General features: G+C 46.8%; 1 protein-coding gene across 1 annotated transcript in view; it reads left to right on the top strand.

The window, feature by feature from the left end:
- The first annotated feature begins 2,508 nt into the window (after nt 1-2,508).
- Nucleotides 2,509-27,317, top strand: part of MSN (moesin) — a 46,400-nt gene continuing 21,591 nt past the window's right edge. The window contains exon 1 of the mRNA XM_087749271.1: nt 2,509-2,583. Coding sequence (XP_087605397.1) covers nt 2,572-2,583 — 12 coding nt within the window. The 5' untranslated portion in view covers nt 2,509-2,571. The remainder of the gene's footprint in view (nt 2,584-27,317) is intronic.

Below are 27,317 nucleotides of genomic sequence, written 5' to 3'. Positions count from 1 at the left end.
GAGCAATAGAGAAGAAGGACAAGAGAAGTGGCTGGGGTGAGAAAGAAGTGTCTGTGATGCTGCAGAATCCACTCTGCTGTGTCTCGCCCCTTCAGACTGTTTGTAGACTGTTCGACGTAGGGTTTATGACTTTCTGTGCACATGGCCAATGCCTGGCACGCTCTCAGTGGGACTGCAGTTGCTTTGGATCTGGTCGTTTCACGGACATGGGGCTTCGTTTGCATCACGGCTCCTGTCATTAGCACTATGAAGAAAACGTTAGGTCCCTGGACGCTAAGCTGTGGCTCCTTAAATTTGGCAAGGAAATAGCTAGACTTTTATCACCTGAAGTTTTATCATCTTCGTGAAAAAGAATTATTAAATCCTCCAAACAGCTACCTCAGTCTTACGAAGGAATGTTGGAACGGAAGTCCCAACAGAAGCCGAATCGGGCTCTCCCCATCACATATGATGTCGTCAGCATGGTGATGCAGAAGTCTCCACGGAGCCACCTGAAAGCTCACCCCTAACATTCCTGGATTCAAACCTGGCAAAAATCACGAGCAGGTGCCTTTGTTATTCTGGATCTCTTCTGGCAGTATCAATCTCTGTAGGAAACAAGTGGAACCCTTTCATGGCACAGTCTTGTTTAACCTAGTCTAAGAAAGTCCTAATGTAAAAATGAGTCAGAAAAGGAAGAAAATATTGTAAAATAGGCTTTTAGGGACCCTGTGACTTTTTGTATAGAAAAGTTACACCGATTCGCGTCAGTCCAATTATACCGACCTTTTTTCCTGTGTAGACACAGCATCGAGATTCCAGTTTAGGTGAAACCTGCCTATTCAGGTGAAGCAAACAAAGCTGACGGACCCCATCTCCATTTCCTGCCAGCTGGGCACAGGAATATTTTTATCAATCTCTGTAGTATTACTCCTAGTTCACTCTGGGGTGAGGCAAGGCCTTGTCTCTTACAAACTTCATTTTTCATTTTTTATAGGGTGAGAACTATTCTGGATTTTCTCTTTCTCACATAATGCTGCATGGTGAGGAAACATCACATTGAAAAGCAAATCAACACATTTTATAAGCCCCTAGTTTAAAAATTATTTGCGTTACATTACATGTACATTTACAACAATATTATTCCTTGGGGAAAAAAAGAGAAACTTCCTTTCTGCAGACCCTGAGGATTTAATTACGGGTATTTACAAGGCACTTTGAGGTCTTTTGAATAAACTGCAATTTTAAAGACGTACAAAGCGTTGTTATGAATCTGCTGTCAATTCCCAACATACCTCAGTTCAATATTAATCCCAGCAGAATCCTGTAATCAAATTAAAGAAAACAGTTTACTCAGCAGGAGGCTGTGCTGAACTGCCTAGTAGAGCTTGGCTTGCTCTCTTCCTATTTTATATCTGAATTTATGTGTTCTCATATTAACACAATCTTCATTTATTCAACATGCTGGGAGAAAAGTAGGTATGAAGTACAGCTAGTCTGCATGGTCTTTCCATCAACCAACATGGCTTAAAGATTGAAAATGTTTCGTAGATTAGACAGGAAGACACAAATTCAAGAAAAATAGGAAGATAGGTTCCTACTTTCCTTAAAAATTAAGACGTTAAATTTATTGAGAACATTTCCTTCTGCAGGACACAGGCTGTTAACTTTAAAAAGAATGACTTTTTTTTTTTTTTTTTTTTTTTCCCCTGGGAGAAAACAGGACTTGGGTTTGTGTTTGACAGCTATGTTCAAAGTCCCAAATGAGACGAGATGGCTTCTTCAAAGCCCCCTGAAAATGCTGGACCTCGACTGCCTCCCTCAGTGGCTCCAAACACAGACGGCCGGGGAAGCTTTGGCGCGGGGTCTGCAGCCGGGCCTCGGGCTATTTTCGCCCATGACTTCGGCGGGTCGTTCACACCGTGCGATGACGGTGGCGGCCTCCGGCAGCCCCGAAGAGCGGGGGCCGACCGAGCACCAGCCCCGAGCGAGGGTGCCCGGGCTGGCTGAGAGGCCACGGGATCTCTCCCCCGTCAGCGCTGCGGTCTTGGAACAGCGCAATCGCCCGTGAAGTAGCATTAATTTTCTAATAGCGCTTTTAGCGAGGACCAGGAGTCCCAGCGACGCCCGATACGCAAATAAACTTCAGCGTCCCGCGCTTTCTCGGCACCTGGTCTGGGGGGCGCTGGGAGCCCCCCGGGCGTTTCGCCGCTGCCTCGGAGGCCGCTGCCCCCCCGCCCGCCTGGCAGGGGCCCGCTCCGGCGGGGGCCCGCAAAGGCTTCGCCCTCCCCCCGCGGCGAGGCCGCCCCGAGTCTCGACGGCGACGCCGGGCCCGGCCCGGCCTCCCCGCGCCGCAGGACCGGGCCCGCGGGGGGCCGCGCCCCGCCAAGCCGGCCGGGGCGGGGGCGCTGCAGCTCCGGCCCCGGAGGAAGGCGGCCGGGCGCGGGGCCGGGCCGTGGGGCGGGGCGGGGCGGGGCGGGGCCGGGCGGGCGGAGAGGCGCGGCGCGGAGTCCCGTTAGAAGCAGCGCGGAGCCCGCGGAGAGCCCCACCGGCGCAGGAGCAGCGACCTGCCGTGCCCAGTCCGCCGGGAAGATGCCGAAAACGGTGGGTGCCGCCGGAGCGGAGCGGGGGGGCCCCGCCGCGGGGGCGGCTCTCGGCGGCGGCCGAGCGGGGCCGGCGCCCGGGGCGGGTGCGCGGGGCTGGGCGGGTGCGGCGGCGCCCGGGCCTGGCGGGGAGAGGACGGCGCCGCCCCGGCTGCGCGCCTCGCCCGCCCGCCGGCCCGGGGGGCTCTTCCCGCCTGGGCTCGCCTGCGCCCCGCCCGGCCGCGGCCGCCGCGGAGGGAGAGAGGAGCGGGGGAAGGAGGGAGCCCCGGGGAGCGCGGCGCGGGCCGGGCGGCGGGCGGGAGGGGAGCGCGGCCGCCCGCCCCTCCATCTTGCGCTCCCCGGCCGGCCGCTCCCTGCCCTGCCGCCGCACCCCGCCCGCGGGGCCGGGCCGGGCGTGGGGCGGCTGCTGGGCCGGGGCCCCGCCTGGGCCGCGGCTGCCCGCTGGGGGCGGCTGGCGGGCTGGCTAACGGGCAGCGCCCGGCGGAGGCCGCCCCTCCGCTCCAAAATGTCCGGTGGGGCCGTGCCTGCCGCCCGAGGGCTCGGGGTCCCTGCCCGGGGCTCGGGGTGCGCCCGGCTCGGGAGGGCGTGCGGCGGGGAGCTGTCTGCAGCCTGACGGGGCGTGAATTAGTTCTATGGCCGCCGCTCATGTGCTCTGTAAAGAGGAGAAGTTGGGGTTTTCACAACTTGCAATTAGTCAGCTTGAGTTGCTAGGGAGCCTTGTCCCAGCTTGACTCGAAGTATTTCTTGGCTGGAGAGATCTTAGTACTTCAGAAAGCCTGGTCAAGTCTGTACTTGACTCTCCTCCTCGCAGCAGGAGCTCGGTGACGAATGAGGAGCATGGGGTTTTTCCATTTAATTTCCCCTGGTTGGAGAAGAAGAATTGGTCCTAGCCCTTCATTGATAAAACAGGAAGGGGGAGGCTGGAAGGCTCTCGATGTTTCCTTGCTGGGAGTGATCTGAAATGGCCCAAGAACATCTTATGTTTAAGCTAAGAGTCTGTGGTTTACATAAAGGAGAGAAAAAAAAAAAAACAACCAAACTCTAAACAAAAACCCACCCCTGTGCAAGTGGAAGTTGAAATGGAATCCACCCTGATTTTTTTTTTTCTACAGATAGTTTAATTTTATTACTTTAAAATAGATACTAAATGCCTATTTGACTGACTTCTGCTTTTCCTGCTGTCTTAAATGCCAGCTCTCCGAGACAATAGCTGGATTTCTTTTTTTAAACATCAACATCTTAAAGGATATCAAACTCAAGCCACTTAAACGTTAACACAGTATTTTCTGAAGCTTTCGAAAGGCCTTTCTTCAAACATCAGCAATGACTAGTGAAGATTTACTTCCAAAAAAAAAAAAAAATACGGGCAGCAAGTTAAGCAAGATGAACAGAAGTAGCTCAGGTTAGGGGACTTCTGCGTAAAATGCAGTTGAGACCTTTTAGCTAGGGAGTTTACGGTTGTCATGAGTGACTTCTTTTAGTGTGAATCAGCCAAGAAATCCTGAAGGTGTTGAAGAGACGCTTATGGGGCAGGGTTCCCGCTGCCAGGCTGCACCAAAGGTTGGGAGACGGCCCTGCGGGGTGCCCGCTGCGGCCGCTGTGTCTGCAGGCACACCCGGGGCTGGATTCGCGTTCTCTGGTTCTGACAGAGCAGTTCTGCTTTCGGAGCTCTTAGAAACTGGAACAGATAAAGAAATGCAAGGGCTTTGCTACGGCGCCATGTATTGCACGCCGCAGATTCCGCAGAAAGCGGTTCAAGTGTTTGGGCCTGTTGAGGTGCAGAGCTGCAGGCCTCCTGCTGTATCAGCCTTTGGTTTCCTGCCCCATCTGCCCTAGTTGCAGCCCCAACTGAAATAATATTTTAAACATTATTTCTTGAGCTGTGGTTTGCAGGAACAGGATATGCTGGCGTAACTGTGTAATCAGTTCTTCATGTGAAAGAAACAGGGCTACTAGTGTGCTAGCTTAAGATTTGTTAATAGCTACTTAACTAACAAAACAGTAAAATGCAAGTGACTTTCCTCAATTAAGGTCAAATGTGGGTGAAACTGGAGCAGTCAGATGTAGCTATACGTGGGCTTCATCACAAAAATAAATCCATTGTGAAGAAGGCAGATGGAGGAAATGTTCCAGGGAACAGTTCTGGCTGGGCAGGAAAAACATTTGTGTCTGAAGTGTTTGGTAGCTCTTATCATTCATCTCACCAAGCTCACAGAACATGCTGCTGCGCGGCTTGAGCAGCAAAACCTGTTGAGTTCCGAGTCCCTACTCCTCCTTAAGCTAGGCTAAATGTTAACACATGTAGCTAGAGATTGCTGGTTTGTTACATGAGGTTTGCCACAAGTGGCACTATGCTTTGGTGCACTATTAATAGGACTTCAAGATTAACTCTGGTAACCTTTGAACTACGGGCACGTGATTTGCTGTTGTGAAGTGTGGTGTCTGCACAACTGGGGGCTTTGCTTGCTGGAGGCTTCGTAGGCTATGTAGAAAGTCCCTGATGGATCGGCCTGCTGATCCTGCCATGCTTTCCACAGGAAAGCTTCACTGTTTTATCTAGAGTGATGTTATAGTTAAGCAACCAACTCTGGCTTATAATTTTTTTTTTTTGTTCTGAAAAGTTTGCAAGATGTAAACAGTTAAAGCACATGCCAAAGAGGGCATATAATTCCCCCTCCCCCTTTGTATTGCAGAGGGGTGGAAGTAGTTGAATGCTAAAACGCCTCTTGCAAGCCATTGTCAAGTTCAGAAAAGTCTCTCCCCCGGTTGTGAGAAGTCTGTTTATTGGCCATGATCTCATGCTTACTGAGGAGTGCACTGAGTCATTTCAGGCTGGGCAGAGCTGGAAGTCACACTCAGTTCCACATCCTGATAGAAGGGAATGAGCTGTCATGTTGATGGCTAGTCCAAGCCCCGTAGTTAATCACTTGAACTTCAGTGTTACCAAAACCGTCGCAGTTGGAGGGGTGGGAGGGAAAGCCACCTTTTTTTATACCAGTCATGCCCATTTAATGGGCTGATACTTTACTGTGTCTTTAGCTACTAGAAAAAGCAATGTTTCTGTATCGGGATTCATTAACTATTTTGCCTATGAATGTATTTACTTTATGGCTCTATGAATGGATAGGCCACTGGACTTGAAATGTGAGCATGTCGTGTATGAGGTGTGTATTCTACTGTCCTGTCACTAGGACTTGAGCAGTTCTGTTTTAAGTAACATAGTGTTTACTTGTAGAGAAATGAGTTTAGTCAGAGGTAATCTCATGAATACAGAAAGCTTCAAACTAAGGTATAATAAAGTTTGGACTCCTCTTATTGTATTGGCAGAACTAAGTGTTTCTCTCTGCTCAGAACGTAAGTCTCCAGGTTTCTAGGGCAAAGTGTTACTGCAGAGAAGATCAACTTGGACAAGCATGAAGTCTTCAGCACAGAAGAATAGCAAGATTCATAGGTCTCAGCTCTGTGATGCTATGTAAGATTTTTTAAAAAAGTCTTTTCTGCTGTTGCCTTTTCCCTTAATACTTTCTAAAACTCAGTGTAGCAATATCCATTAGGGCCTTCGGGGACCCTGTCTGTAGCTTAAATTGATGGTCTTTGGTACTTCTGGGCCTTCCATGTTAAACAGGGAGTTTAAAGAATACCATTGATAAACTAGCGTTCGCTTTGTTTTTAGGTACTGGTAAAATCTTGCTTCACCTTCTTACGGCAAGCCTTGCGCCTAGCTGGCAGCGTTGTGCAGAGAACCTCAGTTACAGCGGCTTCGGACCGTAGTGGGTGAGAACTGTTCCCAGTGCCTGATCCGAACTGGTAGTCGTGATCTGGTTCTTAGAACTTTAACGTGACAGTGTTAGGCCTAAGAGTGCTTATCATACCAGAGGTTCGAGGAGATTAAAAGTGTTAGTCGAGTCCATCCTTTTGTTTTTGACCTCTTGATTTGTTGCTTGAGGCAGATGAGCAAGAGGCAGGTTGGTGAGGTGCACACAATAAAAGGAGCCCAAGGGAAGCTTTAGATCTGCTGCTTCTGCCGTAGAATCCTACGGGGAAAAGAGTGCCTAATACCAGGGCTTGGTTGCCACGCTTCTTGCAAGTATCCTGTCCCCTTAACGTTTACAGGCAGTGCCTCTTCTGGACCTGCAAGGGGCTGCAGCGCTTTCCTTGGGGTGACTCTGCCTCGTCTGATTAATCGCCCCGAAGGTTAATTACAGTTCTTGCTTTTCTCGTGAGGATAGTTCATAAGATGCCTTAATATGGACTCCTTTTTTTGACAGGAAATGGCATCGCTGCCTCTAGAGGGAACTTGTTTCAGTTGTTTTATGTATAATGTCTGGTCTGAAGTGGAATCCTCCCGCGCAGAGCTCACTGAAGTCCCTAGGTAGCTACATGAGAGAGGGCTGACAAACTGAAACCGCACGACTGAAATGCCTTCTGTCGCAGCTTCTGGCGAAGCTGGGGGAGCAGGAGCAGGAGCAGGACCCTTCCTGGGTTGCTGGGCTCTGCGCGTCCTTGCTGAGCGACGGGCCCCTTTCCCAGAGCAGCCCCTCTGGAAGAGGTAGCTCTGGCCCCGCTCCAGGCTCTGAAGGGAACTGACTAAAAGCTTCCCCTGGCTACGTCATCTCCTGGCCTCTTTCCTGCCTTGCTGCAGCTCAAACAACCTTATTTGGCTGACGGCTTTTTTCTTTTTTTTTTCCCCTCCTCTGCAGCGAGAGGGCCTCCCTGAATTTGCACAATAAAGCTGTTATCTGTGCTTAATCGCTGTTCTGAGGACTACAATGGGGTCTGCTTGAAAAAGAGTTCCAAGGTCTCCACGCTAACTCCTTGCCCCCCCTCCCGGTGTCTTGGTTGTCTGTCTGCTAAATGATGATACTGGAAATCGGCATCACCCTGCGAGGAGTCTCTGCTGCTGCAGACACGCTGTCGGAAAGGAGGAAATCCCTCCCTGCCCGGGAATAATCCAGGGCAATTAACTGATGTAAATTAAGAGCACTAGTAAGCAGCCAGTTAATTGCTTGCTTTTCCCTAGGGGTGTTTGGGAACAGCAGGAATTTGCATAGTGCAGCCAGTAATACAGCATCAAAGGAGTTTGTTTTTATCCCATCTGAAGCTTCTAAAGCAGGCTGAAGTCCCTAGATTCGTGGAAGGCTACTCTTTTGGGCAAACCTCTTTGAAACACTTCTATGGCTGTGTCTTGGTGGAGCATTCAAGTGTTTTGGAAGTTGTGGGCACAGAACCCACCCTTCTGACTCCAGTAGCTAATGCTGACTCGTACTGTAATGTTGAAAAGATTGTGCAGCCAGTACTTGGCAGGGGTATAGGAAGAGACAGTCACTGGCAGGCTTGGTGGTTATAAACAGGATCAGCTGCAACTGTTCGGAGGTTTAAAACCTGAAATTGCAGAGGTTTGAGCCTTATCTTGATGAGAGACAACTGTGGCTGCAGCAACTGTGGATACGTAGGTGGGTGATCTGGTGCTGCTTCCTTCCTCTGCAGCCATGACGGGAGGCTGCACGAAGGGGTGATCCTCCAGTGGAGCACTGGGGCAGGCAGAAATTCTTGGCCGTTGTATAGCAGCTTGTTGAGCTTGTATTAAATGGGGAGAAAACACTCCTTGAAGAGATTTTTTTTTTTAATGGTATACTCCTGCAAAATGCTTTTTCCTAGTTGTTCCAACATCTCTGAAGCTGTAGTTGTTCTGAGGAACCTATTAAAAAATACAAGCTTTGGATGAAGGAATGATGTTTGGTTCTTGTCCCATTCCCAGGCTAAGAAATAGGAGTGTTTGGCCATGCTAGGTTTCTCTCCCTTTGGCGGTGGCTGGTTGACGAATAGCAACAGACAAAGGCACAGGGGTGCCCCTAAAGGAGGAATGAATGAAAACCCTCCGAATCTGATCTGCTCTGTAGAGAAACGTGCAATTAGGCAAGAATGAGATGACGGACTAGGAGGGGGAAGAGACAGACTCCTTTCTCTGCCAGCAGTGATTCTGTGTAGAGAAAAACGAAATCTCAGAAGAGATCAGAAAGAGGATAACTGAAGTAGTGAATAAGAATGGCATGGTATGCGTGGTCCAGACTGATCTATGCTCTCTTGCCCGTTTCGTTTCTAGCACTATTGGTCAGCTTGTTTGTTTTGCAGAGGAAGGCTACTCAGGAGAAGAGACTTCACTGTGCTGGAGTGTGAATGCTGTGAAACCTTGTTGTTTTTTTTTTTTTCTTTTTTGGGGTGGGAGGGGAAGGGGGTTAAGTCAGTGTCAGAGAATCTTGCGTGCAGCAAATTGGAGAATTGCTATTCTGCGATTGTATGCCTTCCTATGTTCTCCAGGTATTTTCTTTTTAAAGCAAAACTTCCTGCGATGTGAGGATAACTCTGTGCTCTGGGAGACGAGATCAAAAGCTTAAGTATCAATAACTAGTTTGCCAACATTGGGTTATTTCCTTTGCCCCTACATATATCTATATATTAAGGAAACTTAATCACTTTTGGAAAGGTGGACTGGTTCACTTCATTGGTTTTATTGGGTAGATAATGAGAACTTTAGCTGGGATGTATTGACTTCCCACGGCCATGAACCGTTCTTGTCTGTCTGCGCATCACTGATTTTTCCTCTTCTCCTTAGTAAGCCCTTATGACTCACAACCTTTTTTCTCTCTGGACTGGGAGACCTAGTTATGGTGGGGAAGTGACTAAGTACAGGAAAAATCTGCCATCGCAGTCTGATCAATCACTTAGTCACACCATTTAATAAATGTATTTGGCTTTATATAACACAGGCTAATAAAGCTCAGAATTCTGAGCTTTCCTTGCCATAGCTTTTAAACTGTACTGAGCTTGACTCTCCAGTGTTAATTCTGTGCTGGGTTATGGTGCAAAAAATGAGCTGCCAGACAAATTATTAGGGTGAAGTGTCAGGGCTCTCAACATCCCCCACCCCCCAGAGGTGTGGCTTTTTGTTCATAATGTCTCTAAGAATAATAAGGTATCATTTTTTCACCCTCTGAATATGTTATTCTGGAATAATGAATTAAAAAAAAGGTGTCTATTTCCTGAGTACACTAAATGTCTTTTCAGGCTGGCTGCTGGATGGAAAAGAGGGTTCTGGTTGCATGATTTTTTTTTTCCTCTATTAAAATCCAGAACTTGATATCACCCTAACATGATTATAGTTCACAGGACTTGCAGAATGGCAGCGAATGGTTCTGAAGGCACTCTGTAAGGAAGTAAGGCAGTTCTACTGCTGACAAATTCGAGCAATATCAAGCTGCCCAATAAAAAAGTGGTGATACAAAACCCACACAATACTTTGTGGTCCAATACATCCTCATGTATGAAAACAATCCTACTAGTATGGCAACTCACTAGCAACCGTGGAGTTCCAGTTAGAAATGATAGAGAAGGAGGGATTTGTACGTAGGTATTAAAAGTAAGGGCTTACTTACTGATCCATTAAACAGACACTTGAATGAATGGTTGACCTGTTCATACGCAAGATAGCGAGAGGCGTATGGCATAGAAGTCTTTGTACGGACACCTCTAAAAATGCTTCCTCCCTGTGTGCAAGAGGTGGCTCTTGCAGAAGTTGACCAATGGTGAATCTGTTCAGGAAAACTGACTAAGAACTGGTGCTCCAGATACTGTGGAGGTTTGGGGGGGGGGTGTGTGTTGTGTTTTTTTTTTTTTTTTTAGGGTTAGCAAAGTAATGCTGACCGTTGGTCAAGAAAGGGTCAGCAAATCAAAATCTTTCATAAAAGGGTAATAATAAATATGCGTAATACTTATTTCAGTTGTATGAAGATGTTCTAAATTGAACTTAAGTTAAAAGAAAACTTCCACTCTTATCCTTCCCCTTATTTTAAACAAGAATTTTCATCTGCCATCATGTTGGATATTGGAGGCATGGATATAGTTTCAGATATGCTCACTTATTTTCTTCGTGAGTTTCTTCTCGCTTTCATATTGTATCTTGAACATACAACTTCAAGGTTGTTAGAATAGCTTTCTAAAGCTGGAAAGTTAAAGGTTCTTGGTGAACTTGGTTTCTGTAGCTTCTTTCAAAGGAGACAAAATGTTTTTCTGCCTTAGGATGGGTAAGAGCTTTTAACTTTTGAGGGATTTTGTCCTGTAATGAAACTACTTTCTGTTTAACATGCCTGCAGTATGCAAATAGTGGTTTTTATCTTTGTTGAGCTCTGAAAGAAATAAATAGGGCTGTCCATCACGACCTCTACTTAGAATATTTCAGTTGGGAGGGATCTACAACGATCCTCTGGTCCAACTGCCCGACCCCTTCAGGGCCGACCAAAAGTTCAAGCACGTTATTCAGGGCATTGGCCAAATGCCTCTCCAGCACTGACGGGCTTGGGGCATCGGCCACCTCCCCGGGAAGCCCGCTGCAGTGTTTGACCACCCTCTGGGTAAAGAAGTGTTTCCTCACGTCAAGGCTGACCCTCCCCTGACGGAGGCAGCTTGGAGCCCTTCCCAGGCTCAAAGGATCCCGGGGAGATCCTGGATCCCAGGGAGAAGAGCTCAGCCCCTTCCTCTCCACCTCTGCCCCTCAGGAAGCTGCAGGGAGCAATGAGGTCGCTGCTCAGCCTCCTTTTCTCCAGATGAGACAAACCCTGATAAATATATTGAACAGAACTGGCCCTAGGGTTGAGCCCGGAGGAGCACCGCTGGCGACTGGCTGCCAGCCGTATGTAGCCCCATTCGCTGCATCCCTTTGAGCCCTGCCGCCCAGCCAGTTCTTCACCCAGCATGCCGTGAACCTGCTCATCTCACGGTTGGACAACTGGTCCGGAAGGGTGCTGTGAGGGACAACATCAAAAGCCTTGCTAAAATCCAGAAAAGCTAAATCCACTGCCTTCCCCTCATCCATTAGGTGGGTGACATTATTGTAGAAGGATTTCAAATTAGTTAGGACTTTCCCTTTGTGAACCCCTGTTGACTGTGCCTGATGACTGTATTGTCCTTTAAATGCCTTTCAGTAGTGCCCAGTTACTTGGTTAATCTAGTTAATATCCGACCACTAAAACAGATCTTCTAGTAACTATATGTCAGGAAAGCAAAATTGCCTGGAAAGCTGGATGGGTTGACAGAAACTTGCTTGTATTGTAGCTTATTGTGCAGCTGAGACAATAGAACACTCGGTGTCTACGCAATAACAACGTGCAAAATCATGACACATGATGTGGTGTGTGTGGTTTGTTTGTGTGTGTGTGTTTGTTGGGTTTTTGTTTTGTTTTGTTTTTTTTTTTAAAAAAACGAAGTTGTCTTTTAGGGATGATACTAGATTACATTACTCGTTATATTCATATGTTCCACTAAGTTTTGTTTGACAGCATTCATTGATGGAGACGCTGCCCAGCATGCATAAGAAGGGTGTTGCTTTTCTAGTTTACAGTTTGTAACTACTATATGTTACATACCAAATGTGAGGATAACTCTGTGCTCTGGGAGACGAGATCAAAAGCTTAAGTATCAATAACTAGTTTGCCAATATCGGGTTATTTCCTTTGCCCCTACATATATCTATATATTAAGGAAACTTAATCACTTTTGGAAAGGTGGACTGGTTCACTTCATTGGTTTTATTGGGTAGATAATGAGAACTTTAGCTGGGATGTATTGAATCCAGGGTCTGGCTGCGTTCAGCGCTCTGCAGCTACAGTTATCCTCAGTGAAAAATCAGGATCTGAACTTAAGCTCAAGCTGAGAAACCTTTCTTCTGCTTCTGAAAATGTGTGCTGTGTAAGCAACTAGATTTTTGTTGCAGTATCTGTATTTTTCACCAAGGAGCACTCAACGTGTGAATTTGTTTGCATTGGTGAAATACAGGAAGCAGAGAGCAGTAAAATGATTACGTTGTAGGCGATATCCACAATCTCCTGGAGAGCCAGAAGCTGCTGCATGAATGAACTGTTACGTGACTGCTCATTTTGTGAGCTGCCTCAAAAACTGTAAGGTTACTGGTAGCTTGAATAATGGGGTCAGAAAAACCTTGTATTACTTGTAATACCTGGAAGCTCTGAGCCCGTGGTTGGGAAGGTGGTGGGCTTTGAGAGTGTTTTTATTCAGCACCATAAAACACTTTATCACTAAGCCAAGCAAGTACTTGAATAAGCAATGCGTCTTAGTCCTCCAGCTCTGTTGTGCTGTCTTTGTTATGGGAGCTGGACTAAACTTATCCTTTCCTGGAGTACTGAGGTTACATGCTTTCCTTGCTGCTACAGCATTAGTGCTTTGCTCCAAAAAGCAAGCAAGCAAGCAACGAGCCTCTGTTAACCTGAACTTGGTGTTCAAAAAATCCAAAAGTGTTTACTGCCTGCTGATGTAATCTTTTTTTGGCTTAAAAGGCTAAACCGCACCTCAAGCTGATGGTAGTCTGACCCAGCCGTGACAACCTGGGAAGCAGTCAAGTTCTAGCAATAAGTTCCTGAAGACTCAGAATTTCTTACTCTTCTCTTAATGACTTGCTGCTGCAAGTGTTTTAGGCTACATGAAATCTATAGACAGCAATGCCTTCTGCACTGATGGGCACAATGCATACCGAGGCTGTTGTGGTGGCAGCCATACACATACGGAAGCGAGTTAAAGCTCAAAAACCCCCAAGCTGTTGTTTTTTTTTTTCTGCTTTATGTTGGTCTGTGGTTTGTTACTAACATCGCACATTTAAAGGTTGACTGCAAGCTGCAATGCAATGTATTATGCTCAGTTTAATACCCCTTTGCACACCCGACAGAATAGGGTAGAGGTCTTTTTCCAGTGAGGATACGTGTCAGCATCTTCAGCGGTGAGAACATATCACTGTCGTGTCTGTCTTGAATCTCTCCATCAAAAGACAGAGCAAATAGAAGGACTAAGTAACTTCCAAATCGCCAAAAGATCAGTCAACTGAAGATGAGATGTCCTGAACGATACCTGCTTCAGCATCATAGACAGGAAATGCGACGCTATCTTAGCGTTTCTTCTGACAAATGCTAAATAATCGAGTAGAAATCTGACAGAAGGCTGTCCTGCTTCTCCTTTGCTACTTCAGTTCTGACAGATTTAATATACAGGCTTTGTTGCTTGCTCTTTACTTGTTTCACCTCCGTGCAAAGTCTCTTCTGCCACTAAGCACCAAATGTAGCTTAGAGGAGGTGACCAGCCGCTTCTCCCATGGCTAAGTTTTGAAAGTGTCTTTCATTCATACTGCAAAAAAAGCTGGTTGGTGGGTGCCTCTTTTTGTATAGAACCCCTCAAATTGCTATAAGGTATTTCAAATTTAAGATTCACTGCATCATAGCTTGCTTCTCAGTAAGCTGGTTCCCTCACTGTGCGTGTTACGTGACTCTTTCCTTCGTATCCTGGGACTGGGTGCTGCATTACTCTGTCCTTTCAAGTGTTTCCTTATCTCTCTGCAAATGTCTATGTGCAAATGCTTGGGTCTCAGGGAAGTCTGGCATAGAGGACTTTCCAGTGAAATACTTTTACAATATTCTAATGACAGCTTGGATTTGGCAGTGTTTGGAAGGATTTGAAAATAATTTGGATCTGAGGGGATTCAGACAGTCTTGTAAACCAAGTGATTTCATTGATCTGCCATTCCCTTAGAGAAGGATGGGTTATTAGGTGCATGAACATGGATCTGTCTGTTTTCACTACAAGCCTGAGCACGAGTAGTTAGCTGCTCTTACCGCTCCTGGAGTTCTGGAGATGTGCAGTTGGGGGTGAGGTATCCGCATGCAGGAGCGTTGAAGGAGCCCCAGGCTTTGATCAAAGTTGAATTAATGCCTGCAAATCCTATGCTGCTGTTCCTTAGCATATGGAAAAAACTGAAAAAAATCACAAAAAGCGACCCTGCACAGCAGGTCTGAAAAAGAGCTAAGCTCTCAAGTTGACTTACGAATGCTCCTTGCAGAAGGTTGCTTTGCAGGCTCCCTGCCTCTGGTTAGTCCAGTAAGTTTTACTGTTTGCTTTCGTGAGTTATATTTGCATGTATGTTGGCTTACACAGGAGATGTACTCAGCATCTGGCTATTTCTCTTCCTACTGCTCGGTTGTGTTTCTCAGTTTTAACCTCCAGCTTCAGGAAGACCACCAACAGTTTGGCTTCTCTGTATGTTTGGCTGCATAAAGGTAGACCATAACATCTCTGTTTGCAGAGGAGGTTTAAAGGATCTAAATATTGAAACTGCATATGGTGTAAGGAAATTGCTCCGGCCTGCTTGATGCAAGAAGTCAGTTTCCACCATGAGCATTATGTGTTTAATGCAGGGTAGCTCCCCGACAGCCTCTGCGGTCTTGTGGAATCATTGATAAAGTTAAGCTGAGAGAGAGCCCTAGAAGGCATCTGGTCCAGCCCCATGCTCAGAGCAAGGCCAATTTCAAAGTTGGATCATTTTCTAAGTTAGATTGGATTGTTCAGGATCTTGTTTTTGTTACAGTGGAACAGTAGGTCTTCACAAAGATAACTTGAAAAGTACTGGAACTTGCGAAGTATTGTGGAGGTGCCTGGAAGTTCTTGAACCTCATCCTCTGGAGTGCAGAGGCATGGAGAAAGTACAAGATCTAGTCAAGTATAATGATTAAAAACTATCAAAAGTAAACCCTTTTTTAAGGAACACTTAATATAAGGCCGGTTACTTGTGAGTACAGCTATCTTATCTGTTGTGTTTGCTGGTACAGTTGATCTATGCAGGGTGTCTCTGGTTATGTCCAGGCAGCATCCTAAAAACGCTTTCCCCCACGAAGCTAGCATAGGCCAGGGTGATGTTAAGCCGCGGGAGTCCTGAGGCAGTACGTTACCGATGCATTTGATAGTTGCTTCCTAGCAATGCTTATAGCGCTGTTTCAGAACGTGCATCCCTGTAGCAAACTGGGAATAGCTTGACTCTGTAGCAGTTGCTGGAAGTCTGAGGCTTTATTCTGTTCTTTAATTGTGACTCTGTCTCTCTGCAAAACTGCAGAGACAGGTACAGCCTTTAACTCAAGTCCAACAGATATGAATTACGTTCAGGTAGCTGTAACTTTTTTTTTTAATAGACTTTGTGAGAACATCCTGAAAGATTAAAGAAGAAATACTCTGGAGTGGAAGTGGTAATTGTGTGTTTTCTTACATTTAAACAAAAAAAGGCTTTCCCCCCCCCCCCCCCCTTCAGTTTAGTCAGGCCTTCTGTGAAAGGCTACATGATGCAGAATGTTATTTATTTTTGCATCTGAAACGGTCTAAGTGATACCCTCTACTATGGCTGGTTTTTGACTGCTTGGTCTCATGGTGTGTGCCTGATCTATAGAATGTCCAACTGTCATCTACCCTTAATTCTGTGCACTGTAAGGGTGGTATGTGATGGACCTGTATTTATAAGGAAGACATGTTAATAGATCTTACTTAACCACTGGGGTTCCTGGGCATTTAGCAACATCTTCATGCATGTATCTAGGTCTCAAGTGATAACTGTAGTTTTTCAGGCATTCTTTTTAAATAGCCCAATTTCAAACAATGTATTTCAAAAGGTGTATGAGTATGAACTCGGGAGTGTGCATTTCATTGCAGCCTTTAACGAACTAGATCAACTTGGTTGCATGTTTGAGGGCTTTGGTGGTTTGCTACCACTGTAAAGTTTTGCTCCCATCTGCGTGTTCCTGCCTTGCGCTGCCTCAGATAGTCCAGCTCAATAGCGCATCGCTTCTGTTCTCCTAGCTCAGCAGAAAACTGGGTTAGTGGCATGTGCGGCTTGATGAGGGATAAATCTCACCAAGGGGTTATGTATCAGGGCTACTGCAAAGGATAAAGTAGGAGTGCCTGGGAGTGAGGAATAAGAAGTTCAATAGCTTGGCCCATCTTGTCCAACTGTACCCAAAAAGCCATTTTACTCTTCCTGTAATCTGTGCCAGTAGCAGTGCCCCTGTGTCAATGTAGTGAATGGAGCCAACGAAATGGTTCTGCTGGAAAAAATAACGGATGAGCTATTCCCAGCCTGATTCATTCTTTGGTCCTGCTTGTGGTGTAGTTATGGAGTGCTAACATGAACCCGAAGAAGGCAGAGGGAGGGTGGAGGCCGTTTGGGATGGTCTGCCGTGGCGGGGGGACCGCACCCTGCCTGTGCTGGCACTGCTCTGCAGCTCCTGAGCAGCTCCGCGCCCCGGGGAGCCCGCTGGGACGCGGGTTCTGCGTATCCTGGTGGTGTAGCGGCTCCCCTCTATATTAGGGAAACTCAAGTGCTTGAACTAGATGGAGCTTAAAATAACAAAAGGTACTTCAGAAATCACAAGCTGGTCTTTTATAAACTATGTAGAGTCCAAACAGAGCTATTTAAAACCTAAAATAGGTTGGTGGTGAGGGAAGCAAATGGTGGGGGGGAAACTGAGTATTAAAAAGAAATGTAGAACTGAGCCATTTCAGGGAAATCCTGCATTTTGGGGAACCATGACCTAAACAGATATGAAAAAGCAGCCAGCCCAAATGAGACCCTGTACTTGAAAGGAAGTTGCAGGATTTGTCTGGCTCACTGGAAATGATAAAACTGAAAATCACAGGATGATGAAACAGCTTTACCTCACACTTGACGGTGCCTGCAGTTAAATTTGGAGGGATGGCTCATAGTCTGGGCAGTCAGCTCCACAGTAAGGCTGTGTTCTAGCTCCTCGAAGTCTGGCTATTGTTCAGACATCCAGTGAGCGCTGTGCGCTGGCCAAGGGCTTGGCGCGCCACACCCAGGCAGCGCTCCGGCCGCTGAAACAGGCAGCCCTGTGTTCGGCTGCCCCTCTCAGGACCGGTGAGCTGAAGTGCTAGGCGTCCCCTGGTTGAAGAACAGTGAAACAGATAAGCATGCTTCTGACTCGTTCATCCAAACAGGGGAATCCTTTGGAAGGACGAGCTCAGTCACAACAGTTATCTTCATGCTGTCTTCCCTGTGGAAAGTCTCTTGAATGATAAGCAGAGCGTCTGAGCATAGCTTTTTTTCTTTGCCCTCAATTCCAAGTTACCTCTAAAACAGATCCTAACTGCAGGTGAATTTAGAGACCTTTACCTAGGGAATGAGTATTTTGTCTGTTAGCTCAGGAACCTCAAGTACTGACTGTGCATGCGGTGCCTCTGTGCAGCTCACACTTGTCTTGTTAGCATCCTGTCTTGATCTTGTTTTGAGCCCCTTCCAGCAAAATAGCTGCTTGTAATTTTGGCAGACATCAGGCTTGGAAAGCTTATTGGCTGTCTGGAAATGCATCCTGGCTACCAGGCTTGTCTGCTTAACCCCTTGAACCGGGTCTTTGCGGCTCTTAAACGGTACTGGGAAATCCCCTGCCTTTGGAGTGAGGCTTGGGAGGGAAGAACTAGACTAAGGGAAGTGTAGGGGTGGGGGGAAGGCTGCCCTCTATGAGTTTTCTCAGAAAATCTGAAATGCTTCCAGTGGTGGGGGCGAGTGTTGGAACTATTTTGCTGGTTAAGCTACTGCAGGAGCAGCCAGGATCGTAACACCAGTGTGTGGCCTACAATTTAAGGGGCGGGGGGGAGGTGGGGCACCAAATACTTGTTTATAACCTGTGGATAGAATTGCCTAGGAGGGACACAGGACAGGAATGTCACCCGTACCAAACATGCCCGCTGCCCTGCTGCCTGCCTTGAAGTTGCTGAGCTTTAGCTAAGGGATGTGGTTAAGCTCAGACAGGTGAAGTACAACTGCCAACCCTACTATTAGGGTGCAGAGGCCATAATAGGCGTATAGTATTTCTCCAGAGGACAGCACCTTCCAACAGGCACAAAACAAATGGGTGTTTACAAAACAAAACCCAAAGCTACCCAAAGTGTAGAAGTTGAATGATGGCAACTGTATGTGGCTAGATTTTGCTTCGAGTTTTACCTCCTGATCGAGATGTTGTGGAAAAGGGGTCAGGGTTTTTCCCCACGATTTTCAATCTCCTTCTGGGTTTTGACTAGTAAAGAATGTTTTAAGTAGCTCAAACAACAGGTACAAAAATAGTTACTCTAAGGGCCTCTTTAAACTAGCTCTAAAGAAATGGAAAACGGCAACGTTAATGGCTTGGAACAGCTACAGGAAAGCAATGGGAGGTGCGTGAGGAATCTATTTATGAGAAAGGAAATGGCAAAAATAGAGGAATTGATCCATTGCACAAGGTTGTGAGTAAGTTGTGCAACAAGTGTCATACAAGTATCTGGACTTGACTGTAAATGTGGGGATCCACCCATGGCTTCTCTTACTGGCTTAGTACTCTCATCTTGCAGCTCCTTTTGTCAAACTGAAACTTGTTTGCCCTCTGGACAGGGTGGCAAGCTGCTAGCAGCCATGGTGTTGAAACACCACTGGTAGGATGTGACTGCTTACTATCTGCTTGGTTGAAAAGGAAAGAATTATATTCAAGTAGCTTTAACTTGGACACATGTCATTAATGATTTTGGAAACCATGCTGTGTAGTAGGGGGTAGGGGAATTCCCTGTCTTTTTTTTTTTTAATTGTTTTGTATGAATAACTTTGTAGTAATCTTATAAAATAGAACTTTCAGTCCTGAAAAAGTTGCCTGCCCAAATCAGATCACTAATTAAACTGGGTAAGCGATGCTTCCAGCGTTCTAAAATGCTGAGCTCTCCAACTTAGCAAGAAGGATTGGCATAGCCCCTGCTTTGCATGGCTCTGCATTCTTGCATTACTAGTGTGTGCTCACTAGTGCTAATCAAAGAAGACGGCTCTGGACCTTTGAAACATTGATTATGAGAACTGAAAAGTTGGGGCGGGGTGGGTGAGCCAAGGCCTCTGAAGTAAGGCAACTGCAAATGTCAGCCCCTTTGCATAAGGAATAGGCTTTTTTGAAGCCCTCTTGTGAGCTGTGTGAATGTGGTTTGAAGCAGACCTCGTTTTTTAGAGATGCTGTCCTTGGGGGTAATAAATCTGATTCTCCCCCGCTTGAGGAGGAAAAAAGAAGTCCGGTTCGTACAGAGGATGCCTGAAGTAGACTGCCCGACTAGATACGAGTAACTGATCTCTGGACCGACGGCCACGTGCTGCAGGGAGGATCCCCTCAGGCTCACTCGGGCGCCCCGCACGCTAGGTGTTGATCAGCTGGGACGGGGGACTTCAGCACGGAGGTAGGGGTGGCTGCTCACACTTGGTCTTGAGAGCCAGAAAAGCAACAAAATACTGCTGTGTTGCTCTGCTCTGTGGGCATTGCCTTTTTCAACGGCAGCAAGTGTTCTCGAGGAAACCGATTTGTTTTTTTCATGGGAATGTTCCTGTTTACCACTGGGTGTATGGAAGAACTTTATTTTCCTTATTGCTGGGAGATGAGCAGTCTGAAATAATCTCAAAATAGTCTCTTGTGTTAACGGCCTAACCAATACATATTTGGGGCTCTGACAGGACAGTATGACAGGGTTTGTATTAGGATGAATCACTTGGTTTCCTTTTTGAAACTGACTGCTTTAGCATTACATTTTGTACCAGGTTTTTAGAGCCACCTCAGTCAATCTCTTCTCCTTACCCTTTTCAAGAATAGGGATTAGTTCTTTCAACCACTGGATACCGTGCCTGCTATAAACCCTGTCAGAAAACTTGTTTAGAGAACGCTGTTGGAGTGGACACAGAATCAGCGTATTTTGAGCCCCTGTGTTAGGTAAGGCAGAAATTCTCTGCTCCCCCAAGCTCCGCATGGGGCAGAGGTACTTCTAAAAACTTCCATGTTAGTCACCAAGTGCTAGGAGAGTGGGTAACCTGCAGCGTAGCTTTTTAATGTGCTGTAACCGGCTTCCCCCCCGCCCCGTGTTAGTCAGTCGGCGCTACGAAGGTGAGTTTTGCTGCAAGTTACGGGCAGAGCGCTTTCTGCACTGGCCGCGCCCCTCGGTGTCTCCGCCGAAGCGCGGTAAGTGTGCGATGCACGCCTGTGTCGCAGGGCACGGCTGGCTTCCCGCAGCTCAGGCGCTCCCTCCTCCACCCTCTCTCAGTTCAGTTTCTGCAAGCAGACTTTTGAAAGCTGTGAACTTTCTCAGTCCTGCCTGCTGTTGCTGTGGCTGGCTTCCTGTGGCACCATTTTCCTCTTGCTGTCCTCAGCGGCTTGGCTCCTGAAGCTGTGTGAAAGCTGCAGCGTGCTGCCCGCGTAGGCCAGCTTGCCTTGCTGGGGACTAAGAGCAACCGGTGGAGGTGGAGGGGGGGACACAGCTCTGATGTGACTTCGTCAAGGTGTGGCTCCGCAGTGGTTGCTGGCTTGCTGCAGTGCTGCTTCACAGGGAAGGAGTAAGACCACGTGAGCGCAAATCTAGTTAGATTTAGCCTGATCGCTTCCCTGACCGGGCTTGCTGGTGTCAGAGCAGGGCTGCGCAGCGAAGCTGCGCTGCAGCAGCTGCCCCTTCCCTGCCTGCAGACCAGCCCGCACCGCAGCGGAGCGGGGCACAGCTCAGCACCTTCCGCGGCTTCAGAGGGCACCGGAGCCAACAGAACTGCCTGTCCTTCTGGGATGTCAGCTGGTGGTGCCTTCTCCCAGCTTTTCTTCAGTTTATCATTCAGACAACTTGTTCGTATACGATAATCGTGCTGCAATTCAAGGGATTTGCTCTTTTATCATTTTTAGTTCAAATGCTGACCTAAGTATGAGATCTTAATGAGGTGCTGCTCAGCCCTATCTGCCACTTGATTTTAAACAAAGGAAGCTTGTTGATTTTTTTTTTTAAGTGAACTTATTAATACATGGTATATTTGGGGTAGAACAGTATATTGCATGTGTGGCTACAGGGCTCTGCATGTAAATCCAGTGGTTATGGACTCTCCTTGAGGACTCGGATCACGTTTGTGATCTGTAGGTCAGTCAGCAGCAATATCCACTTTCCAGTGGAATGTGGAGGTTGCTGCCGGTTCCTTACGTTTTTGGTCTAGAGCCCAGTGATGTGTGTTTCATAGCACACTAGAGGTACGCTCTCCTCCATCCTTCTGCAAGAGGGGTGGCGGTGGGGATAAGGGAACAAGCCAGAAAAAATACTTGTTACTGAAGCTAATAAGTGGAGCTTCTTTACGTGCTTCCAGATTACAGTTCTTGATGTCTCTGCCAAGCTGAATTCAAACGGTGGATGAGCCCATTAATTGAGATTGGAGTATCCAGGCCCTTGTTTCTTTTGTCGCTGGCTGCTTACAGAGAAGCCTGTCCTCCCTCTGCAGCTGGCTTTTAATTTAGTTTTATTATAGGTACAAATGGAAATTTCCCGTAGTAGATGACACTGAGCTGTGGAATTCAGCATAACAGTGGATGAAATGTTACTGTAAGGTTCATGTAAACCTGCCATTTCTTGCAGAGTCTGACTGTTACAGCTGGCATTTTTTGTGCTTTAATGACAGCCGTGTGTGTCTTGTTCATGTTAAGTAATACTGAGCTAGTTTTAAATGGTGGTTGGGTGCATAAGGTAACTTAATGCATGAGAAGGGCAGTAAGGTGCAAGATCCTCACTACCTTCAGAAGTTTGATCCGCAATCGGTAGCTGGCTGTCCTGTGTTACGTCTTAACACACAGCAGGTGTGGGCAGTTGGGATGTGTTTGTAACTAGTGTATTGCTGAAAGGTACAGTCAGCTCCCTAGCTGTCTGGCTTTGTCGGAAGTGACATTAAAAATAGCCCCAACTGAATAACTGACAACTGCTTCTGCAAAATGAGCTTAGATGCTGTGCTGTCAAATGTGCAGAGAACAGGGGATGGGTGGGGAAAGTGCGATTTTTTTTTTTTTATTTATTTTATTTTTTTTCTCTCTCTTCCTTCTTCCCCTCTCTTACAACAATCATGGGGGTTTCTTCTATCTGGTAAAACGTTTTCAGATCATGATCTTTGCTTGTGTCCATTTTTCGTCTTAGCATAAGGTGACTAAAAGATGTACGTGCAAAGAAGCTCAGTTTTTCTGTAACATCAGCTGGCTGTCTTCAGGCCCTGCTCTGAAATCATTAGGGATTCTTCGAAGGGTGAGTTCCTGCTACAGGCTGTAGTTAGGTACCAAAACAAAGCCAAGACACAATCGGTGCCTGTAAGGGTGGTGTTATAACACGTACTCTGTAGCACATAAGTCATACTTCTGGCTCACTGGTACTGAGTGCATCAGAGGTGGGCAAGCTTCCTCTTCCACTGTCTCATGGTGAATTTATTCACATTGTCATAGTGGGGTGGAATTCTTGGCCTTCCTTGGCCTTATCGGCCCCGCTGTGGCTCCAGTCGAGTGAGGAGTGCCGTGTCCCCAGTAGAGCGGCGGTGGAGAGAGCTGGGAAGCTCCGAGGAGCCATCGGGAGGATCAGTGCTCTCCCTGGGGGCTGCAGTGCAGCAGGGCCAGGGCTGGTGCCGGGGCTGTGCCTGCTGCTGTTCTGTTCCCTGATGAGCTTAGGGGGATGAAAAGGCCCTTTAAGACTGCTGGAAGGGGGCTTGGTTTAATTAAGTGTAATCCCTTCAGAAATTGCAAGCACTTTCACATGACCCGATTCCAGCCTCACCCTGGCACAGAGGACCCAGGGCTGTTTCGGCAGAGTGCTGGCACTCGGGAAGGAGCCAGATGTCTGTGAGTATTGCTGGTGCTGCGGGGGGGGGGCATTACCTCTGATGCTCTTCTGAGGCCGTGCGAAGCACGATGCCCTGGTACGCTCTGCGGGTCAGCGTGCGACTCCTGTCCTCGCAGCGGGGCCCGTGTTAGCTGGCCGACGTGGTGGGAAGTGAAGCATAGCCCTGGGGAGCGTTTGTCCTCCAGAAAACACTCATGCGTTTTAAGGGACAGGGGAACAATTCTCGTTATACTTACCATACTGTTGCTAATCTTGCTGAAAGCCAAAACTTGCCTTATGAGATCTTGAGTTCAGAGTTTGTGCAACTCCAGCTGGATTTGATGTGCTTCCCCGGTCAGAGCTGTTGGGACTGATGCATGGTGTTAGTCTAGCATCTTTACCTGCAGTAACTGCTGGGTGAACTGGTGCCCTGTAGTGTAGAGAGTCTATAAAGGATGGCCTGGAATTTCTTTTTAACTGAACTTACCTCTGGTCCGTAACAGTCAAATGAGCGATAAAGTATGATTTTTCCCTATGCTATTTTCTCCAGAAATAGTCTGCTTGGTGGCTTGAACCTGGGAAGCATGAATATCTGAAGCTTGAAGCATACAGATCGGCAGGGTATAACAGCTTCCTTGCGTTCAGGAAATCCAGGGAGGAAAGAAGCTTTAGCTCAGGGACAGGGTTTTGTAGAGGTTGATACTCTCTTGTGCTGACTCTACCTATTATTCTGACATGAATTTCCTAGTACTCTGTTCCTGTCTCAACTTACGACAAACAGAATTGTCTGTTCCACCTCTTGCACCGCTCAACGTGCTGGGACATTAGTACGAGTAATGCATCCGTTACTTAGTGTGACGGTATCAGTCCTTCCTGTTTGTCCTGCTCTATGCAGCCACAAATTTTCATCCTGGGAAGCAGTTGTAGCAGGTTATTAGTAGGACTCACTCAGAGACCTGGAAGATAACCGATAATCATTGCTGCTAGTAAAACTTATTGGGAATCTCAGTGCGGCAGAAAGCGAGACTTGGAGGTATACGGGCAATGTTAAAATTTCTGAAAAGATGTTGCAGATAAGTGCCTGGTACCACCGACTGTGAAGTCGGTCTCCTGTAGTCACTAAGCACCATGGAAGGAGGGTCGTGGTGTCCTGTAGCTTGTGAAAGCTTTTGCCTATCGAAAGGAGCTTTCTCTGGCTGCAGCTGCTCTGGGGGCTGAAGAGCGTCCCTTCCACGCGAGGGGTCCTGTGCGGGAGGTCTCGCCCTCGCCACAGCACCGTCCTTGGCAGCAGGAAGCTCTTTAATGTGCTCTGGTAGTGGCAATCTTCAGCTGTGCTTAGGCTGGTAGAACAATGCTAATTCCTCAAATAGAGAAGAGGAAGAGTTGCTAGGTTTCTAGCTCTTTCCTGTAGCTGTTATGAAATGAATCAGTTAAATATGGGCTTCTTTCTTGAGTATTTTTTTAGCTTGGTGAGTGTAAATTTGCCTGTTGAAATATAATACTTTAATTTTCTTGTAATGTGCAGGACAGCCTCTTCTGGAAGCTTTTCATATAATGTTGCTAGGTGTTTGTACGCAAAATACTATATTAAATGATGATGGAAAGGGAAAAGAAGGCTATTTAGAGGCCACCTACTGGGGTAAAACTTCTGCTAGTTTAAGATCTAAGCAGAATTTAGAGGGTTGCAGACACTTGGATGCAGCAGTGAGTGCATTATAAATGCTATGGTGAAAAAAATCAATGAGTTGCTTTAAATAGAATTTGAGTATAAATCACTGCATTAGGATAGGGTTGGTGGGGTTTTTTTTGGTAAATCTGTTTAATGAAATCCAGTAAGTCCTCTAAAAACACCTCCTGAGTGTTAAAAGTTTAAGACAAAATTTACTAACAACAAATTTTGGAAAAGGGGTGTAGTATACTTGGGGATAAGGATTGCCACTGTGGACCTTGTGATCTGATTGCTGGTGGGCAAGGTCTCTTTCTCACTGTATTTACTCTTACTCCTTACATCTCGGCAGTGTGCACCTTGCCTGTCTGGACTGACAGAGCTAGATTTGTGTATGCTCAGAAGTCCGAGTTGGTTATCTTATTGAGGAGCATTTTGTTCTGTTTGCAACCCAAATGGAAGGCGTGCTGATGGTTATGCCAGCCCTCAAACCTAGGAAGACCTCATTAGATGGCTTAGAAATACAAAGTGTAAAAACTTAATGCTAATGAATCTTGAGGCTTTTCTTAGAATAAGCATTGATGGTAAACTAGATAAATGGTTTAAAAGTGCTTTGGCGCAGTAATTCTTAAGGGACGAGGCAAAGAGGAGTCTAAATTACGATGGGACTGGATCATGCTGGCTTTCTTCTGGTGTAGCGCTTCTGTTGTGTAACCCTTGTGCAACATCTGTGTTGGGCAGTACGCAGCTGTGAATGCCTCAGTAAAGTGGTTTTACTTAAAAGCAAGACTTCAAATGAATGGGGAGGATGAGGGTGCACATGCAGTGTCTGGCACTTGTCAGGTAGAGGTTACAGCAGTCTGGATCTCTGTAGTTTGCTGAGCTGCAGGCAGAGCACGTGAAGGTCAGTGAAACGGAGTTGCCAGTAGTGAGGTGGCTCCTGGGTATCTTGCAGAAGCAAGCTCCCTTGGTGCTTGGTTTTTCAGCCTTTTTACATGCTAGGAGAACCAATTTGTATTTCTGTGCCAGTATGCAGGCTCTTGAAATGAAACAAAATGCTTGCTCTGAAGTATTGTCAGGCCTCTTATCTGCTAACTGGGAGTGGAGAGCAGTGCCTCCCACCACCTGCAATGGCAGAAACCTCACTTTGTTTTTCCAGTTCACAACTGGCACAAAAAACCCCTGGCTTGGTAGCATGTGGGAAAAAATTCTTCGTATGTTTTTTCCACACCAATGAGGCTTAACAAAACTCAGTTTTACAGCAAACGAACTTCTCAGCCAAGTATTAAGTTACTACAAAGCTAGTGGTTAAAATGTCAGCGGTACAGCCCGGGACATGCTTTCCCCAGCTCGGTCTGCTGACGGTTAACAGCAGCATGCCATTGAACGTGCGAAACCCTGCTCGGACCAGGGAAGCCAGCGTTACCGGGGTGTGGTTCTCGGCAGCACAAGCCTGTTTCCTGCGGTGTCTTAGCTCAACGCTGGCTTCGAAAATAGCATAGGCTGTGGAGGTGCGAGTGCAGACCCCATTCAAGACTCTGCTGCTGCTGCGCCTTGGGTTGGTGCGCATCTTGAGCACGGGGGGCTTCTACTGGGGGAAAAAGTGTATCTCTTCCTATTGAATGTACTAATCGAAGGATGATAACTGGTCAGATAGCTTAAGTGCATTTAAGGGAGTGACAGTGAAGGAATTTTGCTGGTTCCGGCACGGGACCTTATTTTGCTGTGCTAACAAAGACGTGAGTCTTACAAAGAAGTATTCTGCGTGAATTATGAGGATACTTACTGAAGCAGCTTTATTTTAAATTTTAAGGTCTGATTTGCTCTGAAGAGCTTAAAAGCTATTTGGGCACAAGTTGCGAAGAGCTGCCACAAATGTTTCGGTTCTGTTTTCTGGTGCTTCCTCTGTGCTCAGATACTTCAGCGTTCAATCACCTTTACAGATGATATCAGATAAGAGTAGCTACTGTGTTTTATCCATAAACAGTGGAGCAAAAAGACTATTTTTCTTTCGTGGTAGCTGGTACATTAGTGTTTTAGGTGAACAGGAAAGACTTTAAAACAAACAAAAATCAACCTGTTGCTTAATGGCTCGTTTAATGTATCCCCTCTTATACTTAGACGTGGCTTATGGACACCTTTGCTCTCGCTGGTAGGTGTGCTGGGCACGTCAGGCTTACAAGCTGGCACTCCTTCTGGTAGAAGAGACTGCTTCCAGGTACAAGTAGCAAAGCTGTTTTGGGGAGCGTTCAGCCCTTCTAGCGAGTGACTGGATTCCTGGTTCACCAAAGCGCTGTGAAATCAGCCAAATGTCAACATCCAGGGTCTGAGGAGAATAATTTTGGGGAGGTATAGCAAGAGAACTTAACACAACTGCATGCTATTGAAAGCTGCTAATTTTAAACAAAGTTTGATTGCTTATGAGTTTAGGTCATTTGCTCTTTCCTTGCTACTGCTATGGGATGGTTTTTCCTCAGTTTGACTTCACTGTGCCTGAAGGTTCAGAGGGTTTCAAAACCGACTTACTCCTGGTCTGCTTGTTCATGATATCTTTGCTCCAATAACGTCTAAATAGCATTCCTTATACA

The sequence above is a fragment of the Nipponia nippon genome, unplaced genomic scaffold (assembly GCF_047370975.1).
Source record: "Nipponia nippon isolate SJK-2023a ecotype South Korea unplaced genomic scaffold, ASM4737097v1 scaffold_12, whole genome shotgun sequence".
NCBI lineage: Eukaryota > Metazoa > Chordata > Aves > Pelecaniformes > Threskiornithidae > Nipponia > Nipponia nippon.
Note: the sequence above shows the minus strand (reverse complement) of the source record. Positions and strands in the feature narration are given on the sequence as shown.